Source organism: Helianthus annuus, chromosome 9 (assembly GCF_002127325.2).
Source record: "Helianthus annuus cultivar XRQ/B chromosome 9, HanXRQr2.0-SUNRISE, whole genome shotgun sequence".
In the NCBI taxonomy this organism is placed as follows: Eukaryota; Viridiplantae; Streptophyta; class Magnoliopsida; order Asterales; family Asteraceae; genus Helianthus; species Helianthus annuus.
The window spans coordinates 183,621,107-183,637,607 of record NC_035441.2 but is presented as its reverse complement, the minus strand read 5'-3'; the positions used below and the strand labels follow the sequence as shown (position 1 = coordinate 183,637,607).

The 16,501-nt window shown below is 36.5% G+C and overlaps 1 protein-coding gene across 1 annotated transcript; it reads right to left on the bottom strand.

The window, feature by feature from the left end:
• Positions 1-7,716: 7,716 nt before the first annotated feature.
• LOC110876937 (basic proline-rich protein-like) lies at positions 7,717-9,072 on the bottom strand. The gene has a single exon (XM_022125095.1). It carries the CDS (start codon positions 9,070-9,072, stop codon positions 7,717-7,719), a length of 1,356 nt encoding a protein of 451 aa, XP_021980787.1.
• Positions 9,073-16,501: the final 7,429 nt, after the last annotated feature.

Genomic DNA, 16,501 nt, shown 5'->3' with positions numbered 1-16,501 from the left:
GTGATCCAAAAAGGTCTCACTACATCAACTTATCTTGACATTCCATACACCATATGTTGCTACAATAATCTTCGATTCGAGGACAGTATCAGATCTGAGCAACATTGTCAGAAAGAGACTCTTCTGGTTCGGACTCATCTCGGTGGTGTTTACTGTCAATCTTCATCTAAGAATCTCCCAGAACCAAAATATAGGTTGCAAACTCAAGAAATCCTTTAGAAGGTCAACGCGACCAAAGCCTCATGAATCCGTCTAAAGATCAGGGGAGGAAACAAGCACAACATGTGTATAAATATCATATATAGGATATGTGTAAGGGATTGAGATCTTAAAGAAAGGAGAGGTGTGTAAAAAATACTTGTTAATAAGTTTTAAAGCTCAATTCAATGTCCAAATGTGTTTATGAGATTTTATAAAGTTTGTCTAACTTGTGACAACCCGTATTCTCAAGGTATAAAATGTTCAATTCCTTGGAGCATTTTATTTACATTCCTTTACGTTCTGTGTAACATGTCGTAACGCACTTAAATAAGTGGTTCAACATGATTAGTGGCTGGATCTTGGTTAGTCGCACGCCTCGCGGTAAAACCCCGCATGTGGAATTTGAGGGTGTTACATAACTTGTTTGTTTTCAATTTTTGTATGATTGGGTCGTGCTGATGTTGCTTTGATGGGCTAGTCCATGAACGAACACGAGTTCACGTCTAGCCCAAGAGACAACCCCACGCATCCTTTTGGTTCACGTCTAGGCTATTGGGCCCCCACATACCCGTTCAAGACTTGACTTGAAGATGGTCCGAGATGGAAATGATGCAACTGTTATAAATTGGAGTGAGAAAGTGTTCAGTCTATTCAGATCATATATTTTTCTTTGTTGAACCACTTATTTAATGATGGTCCGAGATGGAAATGATGCAACTGTTATAGAGGGTCCGAGACTCTTATGTCTTCGTGTGGTCTTGTAATCTAGGGTTTTGATTCTTTGTTAGAATCATCACTCCTGTTAGGTTGTTGATTCACATTATCTGGTTGATAATTTTTGTGTGTGAGGTTTTGAGGGTCTATTGTATAGCTCTAGATTTGTTTTTGAATTCTTGTTAGGGGAATAAATTTGAACTTGTTTTGTTGTTAGATTTGGTTCTTGATTCTTGATCATCATGTTTTTGTGACATGGTACCAGAGCCGTGATTAGCTCCTAGAGTTGTCTGTGGTTTCTGTTGAAGATCTAGGGTATTCGTGATAATTAGTATCTATCGAAGATCTAGGGTTCCGTTACTACGATAAGTTCTCTATCTACTTTCATTGTATTTGTAACCCTAAGTAAAGGTTACACATCTTGAACTTTTGAATGAGTACCCTAACTTGGGCGCTCCTATGGTGAGATCTTTCCACTTTATCTTTTGATTTTAGTTTCACAATTTCTTGTTTAGGCATCTTGACCGAGTTAAGAAGACCAATCTTGTTAATTAAACAGGGAGAGCCATACCCTGTTATGTGTGTTGCAATGACTGTGTTGTGTTGTTGTATTTTACATGTTTTAAGGTGTTACATTCTTTTCTTTGTGTGATCTATTTGATGTATAAGATTGACTGTGTGACTTGACTGTGTTTTGATCTAGGATTGTGACTCCTTTGTTACACTTGCCCGTGCTCCTATTGAGTGATGAACCATGAGTCTTGTCACTAACGTAGCTTCGTTACGTGTGTACTTGTGTGTATCTTCTTTATTTGTGGTTGTTTGTTATAAGTAAACCATGGCTGATGGTGAAGGTGCTATTACACTTGTCAGTAAACTTGATGCTTGTGACCCCTTGTATCTTCGTGCAAATGATTCTGCTAATTTGACTATTGTGAGTATAAAACTAAAAGGAACTTATAACTATACTATCTGGGCAAATGCTATGACCCTTGCACTTCAAGTAAAGAATAAGTTGGGGTTTATTGATGGTACATGTGTTATATATGTTGATAGTGAAGCGCTTACTAGACAACTTGCCGATATCTTTACTAAAGGTGTGTTAGCAAATCAACATTCTGAGTTGTGTGATCAATTTAGAGCATTCACAATGAATTCTTTATCCATATCCATATATTTACACTAAAAACAACTACCTTTTCCTCTCTTTTTCAATTAAATAATATTTTTTATATCTCCATCATTACATTTTCTCTCTCCTTCACTCACAACCATTTCTAAAAATGTTAAAAAAATTTATAAGGTTTTCTCTCTCCAAATATTTTTCCCATATATTTACAATGAACAGTAACATTCTCATATAGTTTCTCGCTCCTTCACTCACAACCACTCAAAAACACTAACAACCATTCCTTATAATATAACTAAACATTCTCATACTTTTAAGGTTTTCATTGTGAATGCCCTTAGCATGTTTGATGCGTTTGGTTTTTGAAGGGGGGAGGGGTTAAGTACCTGTTAATAAGTTTTAAAGATCAATTCAATTTCCAAATTCAGATCATATAAATTTTTTTTTGTATGACTGCTTTAATGGGCTGGTCCAAAAACGAACACGTGTTCACGTCTGGGCTATTGGGCCCCACACACTCGTTAAAGACTTTACTTGAAGATGGCCCAAGGTGGAAATGATGCATTTGTTATATTTTTCTTATTTATACTCACGTCTTCGTGTGGTCTTGTAATCTAGTGTTTTGATTCTTTGTTAGAATCATCACTTCCGTTAGGTTGTTGATTCAGATTATCTAGTTGATAATCGGTGTGATGTTTTGAGAGGCTGTTGTATGGATCTAGATATGTCTTTGAATTTCTTGCTAGGTGAATAAATTTGAGGTTGTTTTGTTGTTAGATCTGGTTCTTGATCATCATATTTTTTTGTGACAAGGTGTGAGCCAAAGGAGAGTTGTTGGAGAGAAAGGAAGAAACCACATTATTTTAATGGTGAATTTCATCCATAAGGTTACCACACTCTCTAAATCGGAGAGCCCTGTATTGCCCCACTTTGGCCAGACTGTATTGTCTTAACCGGGCCTACGCTGGCTTCAAAGTTTGGCTTTTTTGGGCGTTTTCCCGGGAAACCATACCGTCGACTGCCACTTGACAGTCGTTGTGCCACCACAAGAGCAGAACTCTCTGGCATAACACACGGTTGGACGAAAATCCAGTTAGGCTCGGGAATAGAATTGACAACCTCACACAAGGCCTTGTCCAAACCCTTCATTGCCTATATCCACCCCAATATGACAAAAGTGGAAATTGAACTTGAATCTCCATTGAAAAACCTAAGTCTTCTACCACTAGGCCACAGGTAGGGGATATGAAGAAACCAGATAGTTTTGTACTCAAGTCACTTTATAAAGATAAAGATGAAGTTAAAGTTAAAATCACCCATGGGCTTGACTAGTGGGGGGCGAAGCCCACTATACTTGAACCCGAACAAGGCACTTTTGACAGTGTTTACACTATGCTAAAATTATCCACATGACAACCTATATGTATCCCTAAATAATCCTAGAATTAGCATTGTTTTTGAGTTTGATATCAAGTTCACAGCCCTTGTCAAACCAAGAACGTTATTGATTTGTGATCATTATTTCATCTCGACAAATTTGATGTCGTCATTTTCTTGTATTTGTCGGATGATTTTATAGAAAGAAGAGTTTAAATTACCTTGCCGTTATATGATTACTTAATGTATATATATGTATCAGATCTTTTTTATATTTCATTAGGTTATAACCCCGTGTATTACACGGGTTAAGTAAATAAAAAATCAAATAGTTAATAACAGAGATTTAATAATTAAAAAACGATATTTTAAGACGCTTTTCTAATATCCGAACAAAATTTTGTGCCATGTATGATCAAAACTTGTAATGTTTGTCAAGTTTTTAAATATGAAAACATTTGAACCACCGATTAGAAGACAAATGTATCATCTACTTTCTCATGAGTTTTAAAAGTTATGTGAACATACATTTAATAACCTAAGTTTTAGTTAAATAACAGTGGTCTTAATTTATTAGTTCTTAAAAATTATTGAAATGTCGAGATTAGACATATAGCAATTAGCCAATTAGATAAACTTATAGCTACAAAATAATACTTAAATTAATTAGATAAGTATAAATATTGGTAATTATAGATAACTTTAAAATTTAAATATCTGGACGTGAGTTGCATCTTAAATGAATGGTTATTTTTGGATGAATTCATTAGTATGATAAATGTAGTTATTATTCTTCTAGCATTTTAAATTACGATTTTGGCCCATGTAGTTATATCACTTTTACCCTTTTAGCCCAAAAGTTAATTTTTTAACCAACATCAAATGTTAGGGGCCAAAAGGGTTAGAAAAAAAGACGTTAGGGGCTCAGATGTTAAAAAAATCTTTTTTGAGCTAAAAGGGTAAAAGTGATATAACCACAGGGGCCAAAATCGTAATTTACTCTTAAATAAATAAATAATTTGTTAAGCAAGAAAATCGTTCCCTCCATTCTCGTTATGAAAATGCTCGATATTTGTTTCAATTATTAAGATATAATTTTTAACCTAATAATTAATATAAATAAATAATAAGATATTTTATGGAACTTTATCCGTTATTTCTTAAATGTTTCAAACATATATTAAATTAAATAATAATTATCGAAAATTTATAAAAAGTAATCGATTTACATGTGATCCTATATTATCGAAAATTTAATAATTCAAGTAATCTGTGATCCTATATTTGAATACATGTGATGTTATCCTATCTTTTTTTATTTCGTTAACATTTTATATAATATATATTATTAAATTAAATAATATTTAGTAGCAGAGTTATCTATAATTAATTAGAATAAATTAAACTAAAATAATAATTATCTATAAGAGATAGCCTAATATGATGACAAGTGTCCTTAAAGTGGTTTCTTTTATTATATAGTATAGAAGATTTTACAGGTGATTATGAAGATAACATTTGTTTTTTCGAAATATTATTATTATTATTATTATTATTATTATTATGTAATTATTTGTTATTTGAAGTCTACTTTGAAAGAATAACTCTTTGAAAATAGAGTAAATTGCCATTTTAGTCCCTGAGTTTTGTCCAAAATTACCATTTTAGTCCAAATAGATTTTTTTCGTCTCTGGGTCTCTGACTTTTCCATTTTGTTGCCGTTTTGATCATATTGACTAACTCCGTCTAAAAGCCCCAGTTTTAGTCAGGGGTATTTTTGGCATTTTTGTTTTAAACTTTACAACTTGTCATTTTGATCCAATACTTATTTTATATTAAAAAATAAAAGAAAACAATTTAATATTATAAAAAAATATAACAATATATATATACAAACACATTTACTGTGTCTCCAACTTCCCCCTTCTCTCTCTCTCTACACCAACCCACCACCGTCAACATCTACCACCGCCACCACCCATCATCGCCGTCGACACCCATCACCGCCACCACCATCACATGCCACCACCCACTCCATCACTTGCCACCACCCGTCTCTCTCTTTCTCTCTCTTTATACAGCCCCACCAAACTACAACCGGTTACCGCCCACTTCCGCCACCCGTCATGGAACCACCTCCATCTTCATAATCGGTCACCTTCTTCACAAAATCACATCATCATCGACATCAATGCTAAGAGAAATGACACAGTTGGAAAGTGATTTACCGGAGAAACCGTCGGGAAACATAAAACACCGCCACTGCCGCCGTACACAGTGGTGCCGTCGCCGGAAAGCTCAGCCGCCGCCGCTGCAGATCCTTTTTCTTTCTCCGATCTCGCTCTTTCGCGTCTATCTCTCTCTCCATCTCTGTGAACCTGCTGATGTTCGTCTCCGCCGCCGCCGTGTGCGGCGGCTCTAGGGTTTCACTAGTAGATTTAAAAGTCGATTTTAGGGTTTCAACTAGCAGATTTAAAGGTCGATTTTAGGGTCTTCACTAGCAGATTTAAAGGTCGATTTTAGGGTTTCATGTGAAGAGAGTGAAAGGGGTGGGGTTATGGTGGTGAGTGGTTGTGGTTATAGTGGTGAATGGCGGTGGTTGTGGTGGTGCACGGTGGTGGTCGTGGCGGTGCATGGTGGTCGGGAATGGTGGGGCGGTGGTGGCGTCTGAGAGAGATGCGAGAGAAGAGAGAGAGAGAGAATTTGGTTTTGATTAGTTTTTTTTTCTTAAAAAGAAATGATATGTATTTATATGTGTGTGTGTTTTTATATATATATTTAAAATATAACATAATTTTTTAATATATTTTTATGACTTTTTTTATTTCACTTATTTATATATAAAATTAGTTTTGGATCAAAATGGCAACAAAACAAAACATATATGTAATCTGACCAAAATACTCTTGAGACAACTGATATTTTTTAACAAAGTTAGAGAGTGTGATCAAAACGGCAACAAAATGGAAAAGTCAGGGACCCAGAGGCGAAAAAAAAAACTATTTGGACTAAAATGACAAATTTGGACAAGCCTCAGGGACTAAAACGGCAATTTACTCTTGAAAATATTACATTATGTCACTGTTTTATAAATACACATTTACCTTACCTGCTTAAAATTTACGGTTCATTAGCTCCAAATACTTGGAGCACTTGGTAAAATGCTTTAAGCTAGTGATTATCAAGTTACAATATGACTCTCTTTAAAATTACACCTTTTTTTGAACGGCAATTTAAAATTACACTTTATACCTTAAAGGCTTAAACTTCTCCTTCCTTTTTTTCCCAACCAAGTTATGACACATGGCCCACTCTCATTTTTTTTCTCTTATAAGTTATAACTGTGGCACTTTATAAAATTTTCAAATGTAACATTGCAACTTGTGTTTGTTTATGGGTGCTACTTTCTACACCCCCTATTTACTTTTTTCACCCCCTCCTCTCACATACTTACAGGTGGGGCCTGCGTGGAACCGACAGTTTTCCTCTCACAAGGGGGGTGTAATCAGGAAGGAGGGGGGGGGGGGTGTGTATAGAATGGGCCTTGTTTATCTATAGATTCGGTGTAAATTGCGAGCAATATAACGAGTTTTTTTACAATGTACAAACTATTGAAGCATGAATGTACAAGAGGTAAAAGTTGTTTCTAGGTTTCGTGTCAAACTTACTTGATCAAACACATAATCTAGTAACATCCACCATTGTTTGAATTGATCGTGTTGATAATTAAGTTATAATAAGGAAACTCACTTTGGATTCAAGGCGTTAAAAGATATACCATAGCAACTATTATGTCATTCCGATTGGTGTGTCAAACCTCGTAGATGATTGAGCCTATGGTGGATACTTATAGCACCTTAGTCGAATGTCATGTTAGTCATGGATCGACAACATATATACTTGGTTAATATCACGTACGCACCAGCTTATCAAAGCATGTCACACACTAAATGCATGTGGATCTCATTACACGTGATGGAGCAAGAGTTGTATTAGTTGGAAGTCCTTGGATGACCATAATAAATATATAGTCGTGAGCTAGTCCGGACGATCAATATGCAATATGCAAATTTGGTAAACTAGGTTATGTCGTCTATGTAGCTAAACTAGGAAATTTTTTTATTAGAAACTAAAAAAACACAAAGCAAAAAAAAAAAAAAAAAAAAACGCTAAAATTAACACACCCAATTCGATTAGACTGCCAGAGGATCATCGATCATCAATGACGGTAGATCAATAGGAATTTCCAGTCTTTATGGCGTTGAAGATGAACCATACTCTTCTGTTATTGGATTTTAATCTACTGACGGTGGCATTATTATTTCCGGCGACTCCCCTACCGCCGGTGGAAACTCTTCTCCAGGGTCAAACTCCGGCGGAAATTGTTCTCCAGGGTTGAATTCCGGCGGATTTTGTTGACCAGGGTCAAACTCCGGCGGAAATTGTTCTCCAGGGTTGAATTCCGGCGGATTTTGTTGACTAGGGTCAAACTCCGGCGGAAATTGTTCTCCGGGGTTGAATTCCGGCGGATTTTGTTGACCAGGGTCAAACTCCGGCGGAAACTGTTGACCAGGGTCAAATTCAGGCGGGAATTCAACTTCCGGCGGGAACTGAAATTGTTGACCAGGGTCAACTTCCGGCGGTTTTTGTTGACCGGGATCAACCTCCGGCGGGAATTGTTGACCGGGATCGAAGTCCGGTGGAAACTGTTGACCGGGATTCGTTATTGGTGGAAGTTGTGGGGTTTGACCGGGGTCAACCTGTGGTGGAGAAAATATAGGGACAACTGGTGGTAACGTCGAGGAGTCCGGCGGGTTGTCTTGGAAACCGGGCGGTGAGAATGATATTGGAACTAATGGTGGAGGGTTTATATTAGCGGGTGGCGAAAACCATATTGGTGCGGGTGGGGCGTTAAAAGGATCATCAGGCACTATAGGAGGAAGGATGTAGTCTGGTGGTGGAGATAACGCAACAACTGGTGGAGGTGAAGCAACGAGTGGTGGCAGAGGCGGAGGTGGTGATGGAGGCGGAGGAGATGGCGGCGGAGGTGATGGAGGCGGAGGAGATGGCGGCGGAGGTGATGGAGGCGGAGGAGATGGCGGCGGAGGTGATGGCGGCGGTGGTGATGGTGGCGGTGGACATGGCGGCGGTGGACATGGCGGCGGTGTGCATGGCGGCGGTGTGCATGGCGGCGGTGTGCATGGCGGCGGTGTGCATGGCGGCGGTGTGCATGCCGGCGGTGGACATGGCGGCGGTGGACATGGTGGAGGGGGTGATGGTGGCGGTGGTGATGGTGGAGGGCATGCCGGGACTGGTGAGGGCGCTACGGGTGGTGGGGGTATGGGTGGTCGTCGAGGGGGCGGCCGAGTTAAAAAAGGGTTGTTAGGAGAAAAACGCGAGAAAGGCCATTGGCCGCATCTTCCAAATAGATACTCAAATAATGAATCACAATTTGAAGATCCGCGAGTACCACGGCCTCCTGTCCTTCGACCACCTTGATTACGGGTTCTCCCACGGTTCCTACGTGGAGTTGGGGTTACGGTTCTCTTATCGACATCGGGTTGTTGGATGGAGATTGGTTCGGAAATAGAGGAAGCAATGAAGAGCAATGCAATGCATATTGACACTAGGATGTGGTGTTGAACCGGCATTGTTGATCACCGGGTGTACATTTTAGCTTCTCCAAGGGCATGCAAGATCTAAAAAAGATCAAACCAATAGTATTTATAGCACAACATTTAAAATACTAATTAAATTAACTTTTACTGACAAACAAAGTTAACAAAGAAATTGTAAAATCCATTTTTTTTCTGATAAAATAGCATAAAATATTGAATTGTAATATTTTTGGTGAACACTAAAATTGCGTTGGAAAACCATTAGTTGAAAGAAAAAGAGACGTAGTTGAAATCATGGGCTTAAATGCATGGTGACTTGTTCAAGGAATTGCTACAACCAACACCACTTATAATTTACATTTGTCTCATATATTGTTGGTGATACAATTTGCTTCATTGTGTTTTCCCTTTGAATTTTTTTATACAAATACCATACCTTTTAAAAATATCACTTTTGGCAGATTATACTTTTATATCATAAAATAATTTTCTCATATCAATAGCTTTGATATTTTGTTACCAACGTATGAAAAAGTTAGAAAAGTAATAACATTTAGATATGCAAAATTCCAGTCGGGCCGGATACCGGATCCATGACCGGACCGATGAAGGTTAGTTTTTTATGTTAAGTGGGCGTGAAATGACTAAAGTCCGGGCATTTCAACAGTGTCTTACCTAAGTTTTGTATATATAAATATTCTTGCTCATATGTGATCATAAACTAAACTAGATCGATGTAATAATTTCATGTATCCAATGGGTAATAGAGATAAATGAAAAAAAAAAAAAAAAAGATGAGATGAACTATGTACTTTTCAGTATGGGTTAGGTTTCTTTAGTGTTTTGTGAAAATAAGATCTTGCTTATGAAGCTGTTTATATATTATAAGAAATGGATAAACTTAAAAGATGAGCTGACTCATGCATGGATTGAATTTAATTGAATTCAATGAGGTTCGCCTCTAGTTTTACGTGCCAAGTTTTAATGCTTTCATCTCTATACGTTTTCAAACAGCATGCCAAGTTTCAATTCCTATATGTATATTTCATTAATATTTTCAAACGGGTTTTTTGGTTAAAATTCGTAAATCCGTATAATACTTGTATATTTATTCCTGGAGTGAATTTCAAGGATTGTCCTTTATCTTTACACCCATTTTCAGACGTTGTCCTTTATGTTCAAAATTGACGCGTTTTGTCCTTTATGTTTTCATATCGTACACGTTTTGTCCTTTAGGCCTAACACAGTTAGCTTTTTCAGTTAAATTTTGTCATGTGCTTTGCACATGAGGGCATTTTTGTCAATTCAAAGGTTGCAGAAGCTTTGAGCTGTAAATCTGCCGTTGAACTTACCTTTGAATTGACAAAAATGCCCTCATGTGCAAAGCATATGACCAAATTTAACTGAAAAAACTAACTGGGTTAGGCCTAAAGGACAAAACGTGAATGATATGAAAACATAAAGGACAAAACTCGTCAATTTTGAACATAAAGGACAACACCTGAAAATGGGTATAAAGATAAAGGACAATCCTTGAAATTCACTCTTAATCCTGTTAAATTAATACATCTTTAACTCAGACACAATTAGAAGCATTAAGCTTAAGTATGGCTCATTTAACGCGTTTAGTGAAGTGAGTCAAACGAGCTAACGGGTCAAAATGCATTGCGATAAAAGTTATAAGCGAGTGTTAAACGGATTGTAATTAACTTAACTTGGTTAATTTGCTTAAGTTCAATACAATCCAGGTACAACATTGTCAATAAATGGGATAGATAGATGAACGCAAAAAAATGCCTTATTTATTAAACGGGTTATGTTACCCACTCAAAAACCCGACTATTATCCTTATTATACTCTTAGGTTGGAAGGGGTGCATGTACAAATGTACAATCAAGGCCCGGGTTGAGAAAATTCGAGCGGGTTGGTTAGGGTTGGACACTGCAACCCATGGCGGGTTGAAGTCAGTGGTTGTGAACACGTGGTTGAACTTGGACTTTGCATGTATGCTTGAGAGGGTTTTGAAACCGGATGATATTGTAGGTTCAATCATAGGTTCAACCAGCAGTGCCCTATCTAGCAGGGTTGAAATGAGTTGAATTGGTTTAAATGATGTAACACACTAGTATTGGTTGCAGGGGCGGACATGGTTCATCAGAAGGGGTAGCACCTGCTACCCCTCCACTTTATGACACAGTGCAAATTTTATTTTATTTTATTTTTACTTTTTTTTTTATTTTGTTATCCCTGAAGAAAAAAAATTATGTTAGCTATGAGATTATTTTAGGCTAATCCTCAACAAAAAAAATATGGGCTTTTATTGATAGCCCAACTGCATATTTATGAATAAAACTTCACAAATAAATGGTTAAAAGACCACTAGAATTAAAACTTAATAGCCCATATAATTAAAGCATAAATGCCCATGTTGGTTAAAAGCTCAAATGATTTGGGTTTGATTTTTAACTTTATTTATTATCGTATTTTTATTTTTTTTCGTTTACGTTGTATACAATGTAGTTCTGAAATTTTGGTCTAGATCCGCTAGTGATTGGATGGTAGACAAAGTAGTTCTGAGTTCAACTAGGGTGGACGGCCCAACATATTTCATGGACTAAATAAAAATATAAAAGTGATGCACTTTTTCATTAAAAGAAAGTTTAGCACACCAAAAAAATGCTATTCCTATAATCCTATACCAAAAAATTACTTCTTATAGTTCCAAATTTGCAACCTCTGGGCCTGGGGAATTCATCCTTTCATTTAAGAATCCAAAAAAGGTTCGGCCCAAAATAGTTTTTTAGTTGGGTTGTATAAAGCAAGCCTGTAGCACCCAATCTTTCAATGTTGGATTTAAGAAAGGAAAAAAAGGGTCCTGTTGGATTTAAGGGGTTGGCCGGAGAAGAAGATGGCACAGACCAGGAGTGGAGGACTGGTGTGGGAAGAGGGGGTGGGGGGTGGGGGGGGGGGTAATAGTGCTTTGATCGATTACTTATAGGGTGGTGTATTGTATAAGCTACAAAGATTTGTTGGAAATGACCTTTATACCCTTTGACCATTACATAGTTATGTTGACTGTTAACCTTATTTGACGCCAGTGGGTAATTGTGCGACATAACAACAACATTGGGGGGTAAAATTGCAATTATTTCCATGGAGGGGGTCAGAGTGCCAATTGCCTTAAAGCCCAGCGAATAAAATTGCAGTTTACTCTAGATTAAATTCAACTTTAGTTCAACATTCTTTCTTGGTTATTTTTTTAATAACAAAGCTTGGATTTATAACCATCATTGACCAACTAATGCAAATTAACTTCGTTATTTTTCTTTTCTAACACTTGAGGAGATGTAAACCGAGTTTCTTTTCCTTTTTAACGCTCGAGGACTAAGCCTTGTGTGAAGTTGTCAGTTCGATTTCCAAGCTCAACCGGATTTTCGTCCCATCGTGTGTTACGCCAGAGAGTTCTGCTTTTGTGGTTGCACAACGATTGTCAAGTGGCAGCCTGTGGTATGGTTTCTGGGGGAACGCCCAAAAAAGCCAAACTTTGAAGCTAGCATGGGCCCGGTTAAGACAACATAGTCTGGCCAAAGTGGGGCAATACGGGGCTCTCCGATTTGTAGAGTGCGGTAACCTTATACATGAAGTTCACCGTTAAAAAAAAGCCTCTCATATGTTCTAATTTGTTATCACCCCTGTCAATTTTATCTTTTACTAAATGTTCATCGACTATATATAAGAGCATTCACATTCACTCCATCAATTTTTCACCCTAAATTACACTAAAAAATACTACATCTTCTCTCTCCTTTTCAATTAAATAATATTTTTTATACCTTTATCATTACCTTTTCTCTCTCCTCCACTCACAATCACTTTCAAAATATATTAAAAAATTATAGGGGGTGAACAGTGCCCCCTCAAATATACAGATGAACAGTAACATTTTCTCTCTCCTCCACTCACAACCACTTTTTATACTCTTTACATTATAAAAACCACACTCACAGATTTTAATGGGTCGGATGTGAATGCTCTAACATGTTATTACACAATTTCAGTAAAAAAAAAAATGACGAAAAAACTCTTCCTGTACCTAGCTTTATAATGTAATGTTGGAACTTGTTTGAGTCTAATCAAATTTGTACGTGAAACCTTTATCTTTTCAAGTGCGCCTATTGCGTACAACAAATGTCGTTTATTTTTCCTTTATATAATTAAACAATCTTTTATATATTAATAACAGGCGCGTTATTTTCGAGTGTATATAATCATATGGTACAGTTCTAGTATTAGGGGCTGTTTGTTTACCTCTTAATGAGACTTTTAATAGTTCAGACCTCTTACTGGTTCAGCACTTAATGGTTCAGACTGTTTGTTTCATGAGCAGATGTCTGAATGGTTCAGACATTTGCCTCTAAATGGTTAAGATTTATACAGAGTCTGAATGGTTAAGACATCTAATCTGAATTGATCAGACATTTGCCTCTGAACGGTTAAGCATTATAGAGGCTCTTAATGGTTCAGACATCTTACTGGTTCAGCACTTAACCATTCAGATGTTACCAAACAACCCCTTACTAATATAATACGTTCACACCTAAGTATATAATTCTAAAAATGAAGTTGAATAGTTTGATGGTAAGAAGCAGTGTTGTAAAAATCGCCGATTAATCGCTAGTCGGCCTTCTACTGAATATTTTTTTTGTGAATCAGTCCATTAATCGCTAGCTGTCCCTAGTCTACCCGAGTCGGCCGTAATCGATCGGCCAAAAATCGGCAAAAATCGGAAAAATCAGAAAAAACGAAAAAAATCATAGATTCCGGTCAAAACTTGTCTACTTAAAAAAGTTACGTATAAAAATATGTTTGTATATATATGTATAAAACTTAAAATTATGCATGCAACCTCGAAAGAAAAAAAACAAAGCAAAGCCGCCATGCTTAAAAATTTGAAGTCATTTTTTATTATTCGCAAATTAACTACACAAGCATTTTTTTAATAAATATATAAATATAAGTAATAGAGATTTTATAATTTTATTCCCTGCATAAATAAGCTATTCTTGGACGAATCTTTTGATTTAGTTATAGTCCATATCGTATGGCATATTGTTGTTGTTATTGCTCTCCTTAGTGAAGTGATTCTATTGTTTCAAAAAGTAGCACATGTGCCGACACATCTATTATGATCTGTATTACATGTATCAATTGCATGCATCATGAAACTCTTATACCTTTTCACTTTATAATATTAATGGATTTTGTTTTTCTAGTTCTCATGTTTAACTATATTTATGATTCACTTATTACATGTATCAATCGTATGCATCATGGATCTCTTATACCCTTTTCACTTTATAATGGAATTTGTTTTTCTAGTTCTCGTGTTTAACCATATGTATGAGTCACTTAAAAACATCACATCTTTTTCCTAAAAAGAAAAGGTGTTCTCATCAAACCAACCGAGCTTGTTTTTGTTTTTTTTTTTTTTTCTGTTTTATTTCATGTCATTTATCTTATTCGTCACCAAGATATTTTTTAATCCTTCTTGGATGCGCGTCCCTCCCGAAGCAAACACCCTAATAAAAGGTAGAAATTAGCGTATTCAATCAAACGGATAATTTTCTCTCCGACTGCGGACCCAAACTACCACCCATTAACTGAAAATTCATAACCACAGTTGCTACGCTAATACCGTCTAGTTGCCTCATGCCTTTTTGAACAACCTCAGTTAATATTATCTTTCTTTGATAAAAATTGATACGATGTTTATAAGTCCCCTCCTCCGAATGAAATTTAATAGGATCCAGAGAGACCATGTGATCCATAGGCTCCCAACTACCCAAATCAATCGAAAGTTCGATTCTATCTTAACTACACTCACATGCTGAACTTTTATTAAACCTGATTTTGGTGTTTGGGAATTAGTTGATTGCTCAATTGACATGATCCCTCTTGAATGTGAAAAGTTGCTAAACTGATAATGATATCTAATGGGATATTGTCCAAAATATAGCCCCAACCAAATCTACGGTATCACGTATGGATTTGACTAGGGTCGTCCAAGAGAATTTGAAGGCCTTAAGCGAGTAAAATAATTGCCCTCTAAAAATGTGAAAAGTTGCTAAACTGTTTTGCCGGTGACGTCTCTTGTTGTTTGTGTGAAGATGGGCCTGAATCCGCAGATCATCTCCTATGTTTGTGTAGAGTTGCTTCGACGATCTGGAATCATATTTTGGTCTGGTGCAAGGTTAGCCCGCTTATCATTTTTTCTGTCAAAGATATTGTGGAGATTCACGAGTACTGCAAGCTGGAGAGAAAAGAGAAGGAAGCGTTTCAAGGTATTATGATCGTGGCATGCTGGTGTATATGGAGTGCAAGAAATAATAAGCGATTTAGTGGAGTTAGTGTTAATACGGTGGAGATCTTTCAAAATATCAAGTACCTCGGGTTCTTGTGGTATAGGAACCGTTCCAAATATAGGTCTTTGAGTTGGGAGAGTTGGTGTAAATTTAATCTTATGTAAGTCGTTGGCTTGGCCAGCCTCGTGTTTTTGGCTTGACGTTGTGAATAAAGTTTACTTTTCAAAAAAAAAAAAAACATCGGCAATAGGACGAAAAAATTGGTCCTTAAATATAAACTTATTAATTGAAAAAATGGTAATTAGGCGAAAAGACAAATTGGTCTTATTCTTTATATAGGCCAAAACTAAATCTACTTTTGCTTACTATTTTGTTGTTACTTTTTAGATTGAGTAAACTTCCGTTTTGCTCCCTGTGGTTTGGTCATTTTAACGGTTTTGCTCCAAACCTTTAAAAATAGCCATTTTACTCCCTGATGTTTTGGTTTTTTTTGCAGTTTGCTCCCCGTCTCTAACTCCATCCAAATTGTTTGTTTTTCCATTTTGCTCCCCGCAGGGAGCAAACTGGCAACAAAACCAAAACATCAGGGAGTAAAATGGCTATTTTTAAAAGTTTGGGGCAAAACCGTTAAAGTGAACAAACCATAGGGAGCAAAACGGAAGTTTACTCTTTTAGATTTAAACGAGTTGACGCTTGCCCATGCGTTGCAGCGGGATGCTTTGATTATCATCAAATTGTCCAGCTATACCTAATTCAAAAAAAAAAAAAATCTCAATTTCATCATCTTTGTAAGAGATCTAACACATATAGTGTTGTTAATATATCAATCAACCCACCGTTTCTTTGAATTTTACGAACCGTCTAAATTAACAATTTGACATATAAGGCCCAAAATAGAAATATCACCGGTATATAAAAACAATTATAAAGAAAGATATTTGACGTTTTCAATAAACAAACCCTTAAAAAACCAATTAAATTCATTTTATTTTATTTTGTGAAGTGATGTGGTAACCACGTCAGCATGGTGATGTGGAGAAAAAAGCACGGGGTGAGAAAGTGGCGTGGAATAGAATAAAAAAATAAATAAACACCAACCA

What these genes read in the sequence shown, in the direction of transcription:
- LOC110876937 (XM_022125095.1), bottom strand. Translation starts at nt 9,072, where the DNA reads ATGCCGGTTCAACACCACATCCTAGTGTCAATATGCATTGCATTGCTC.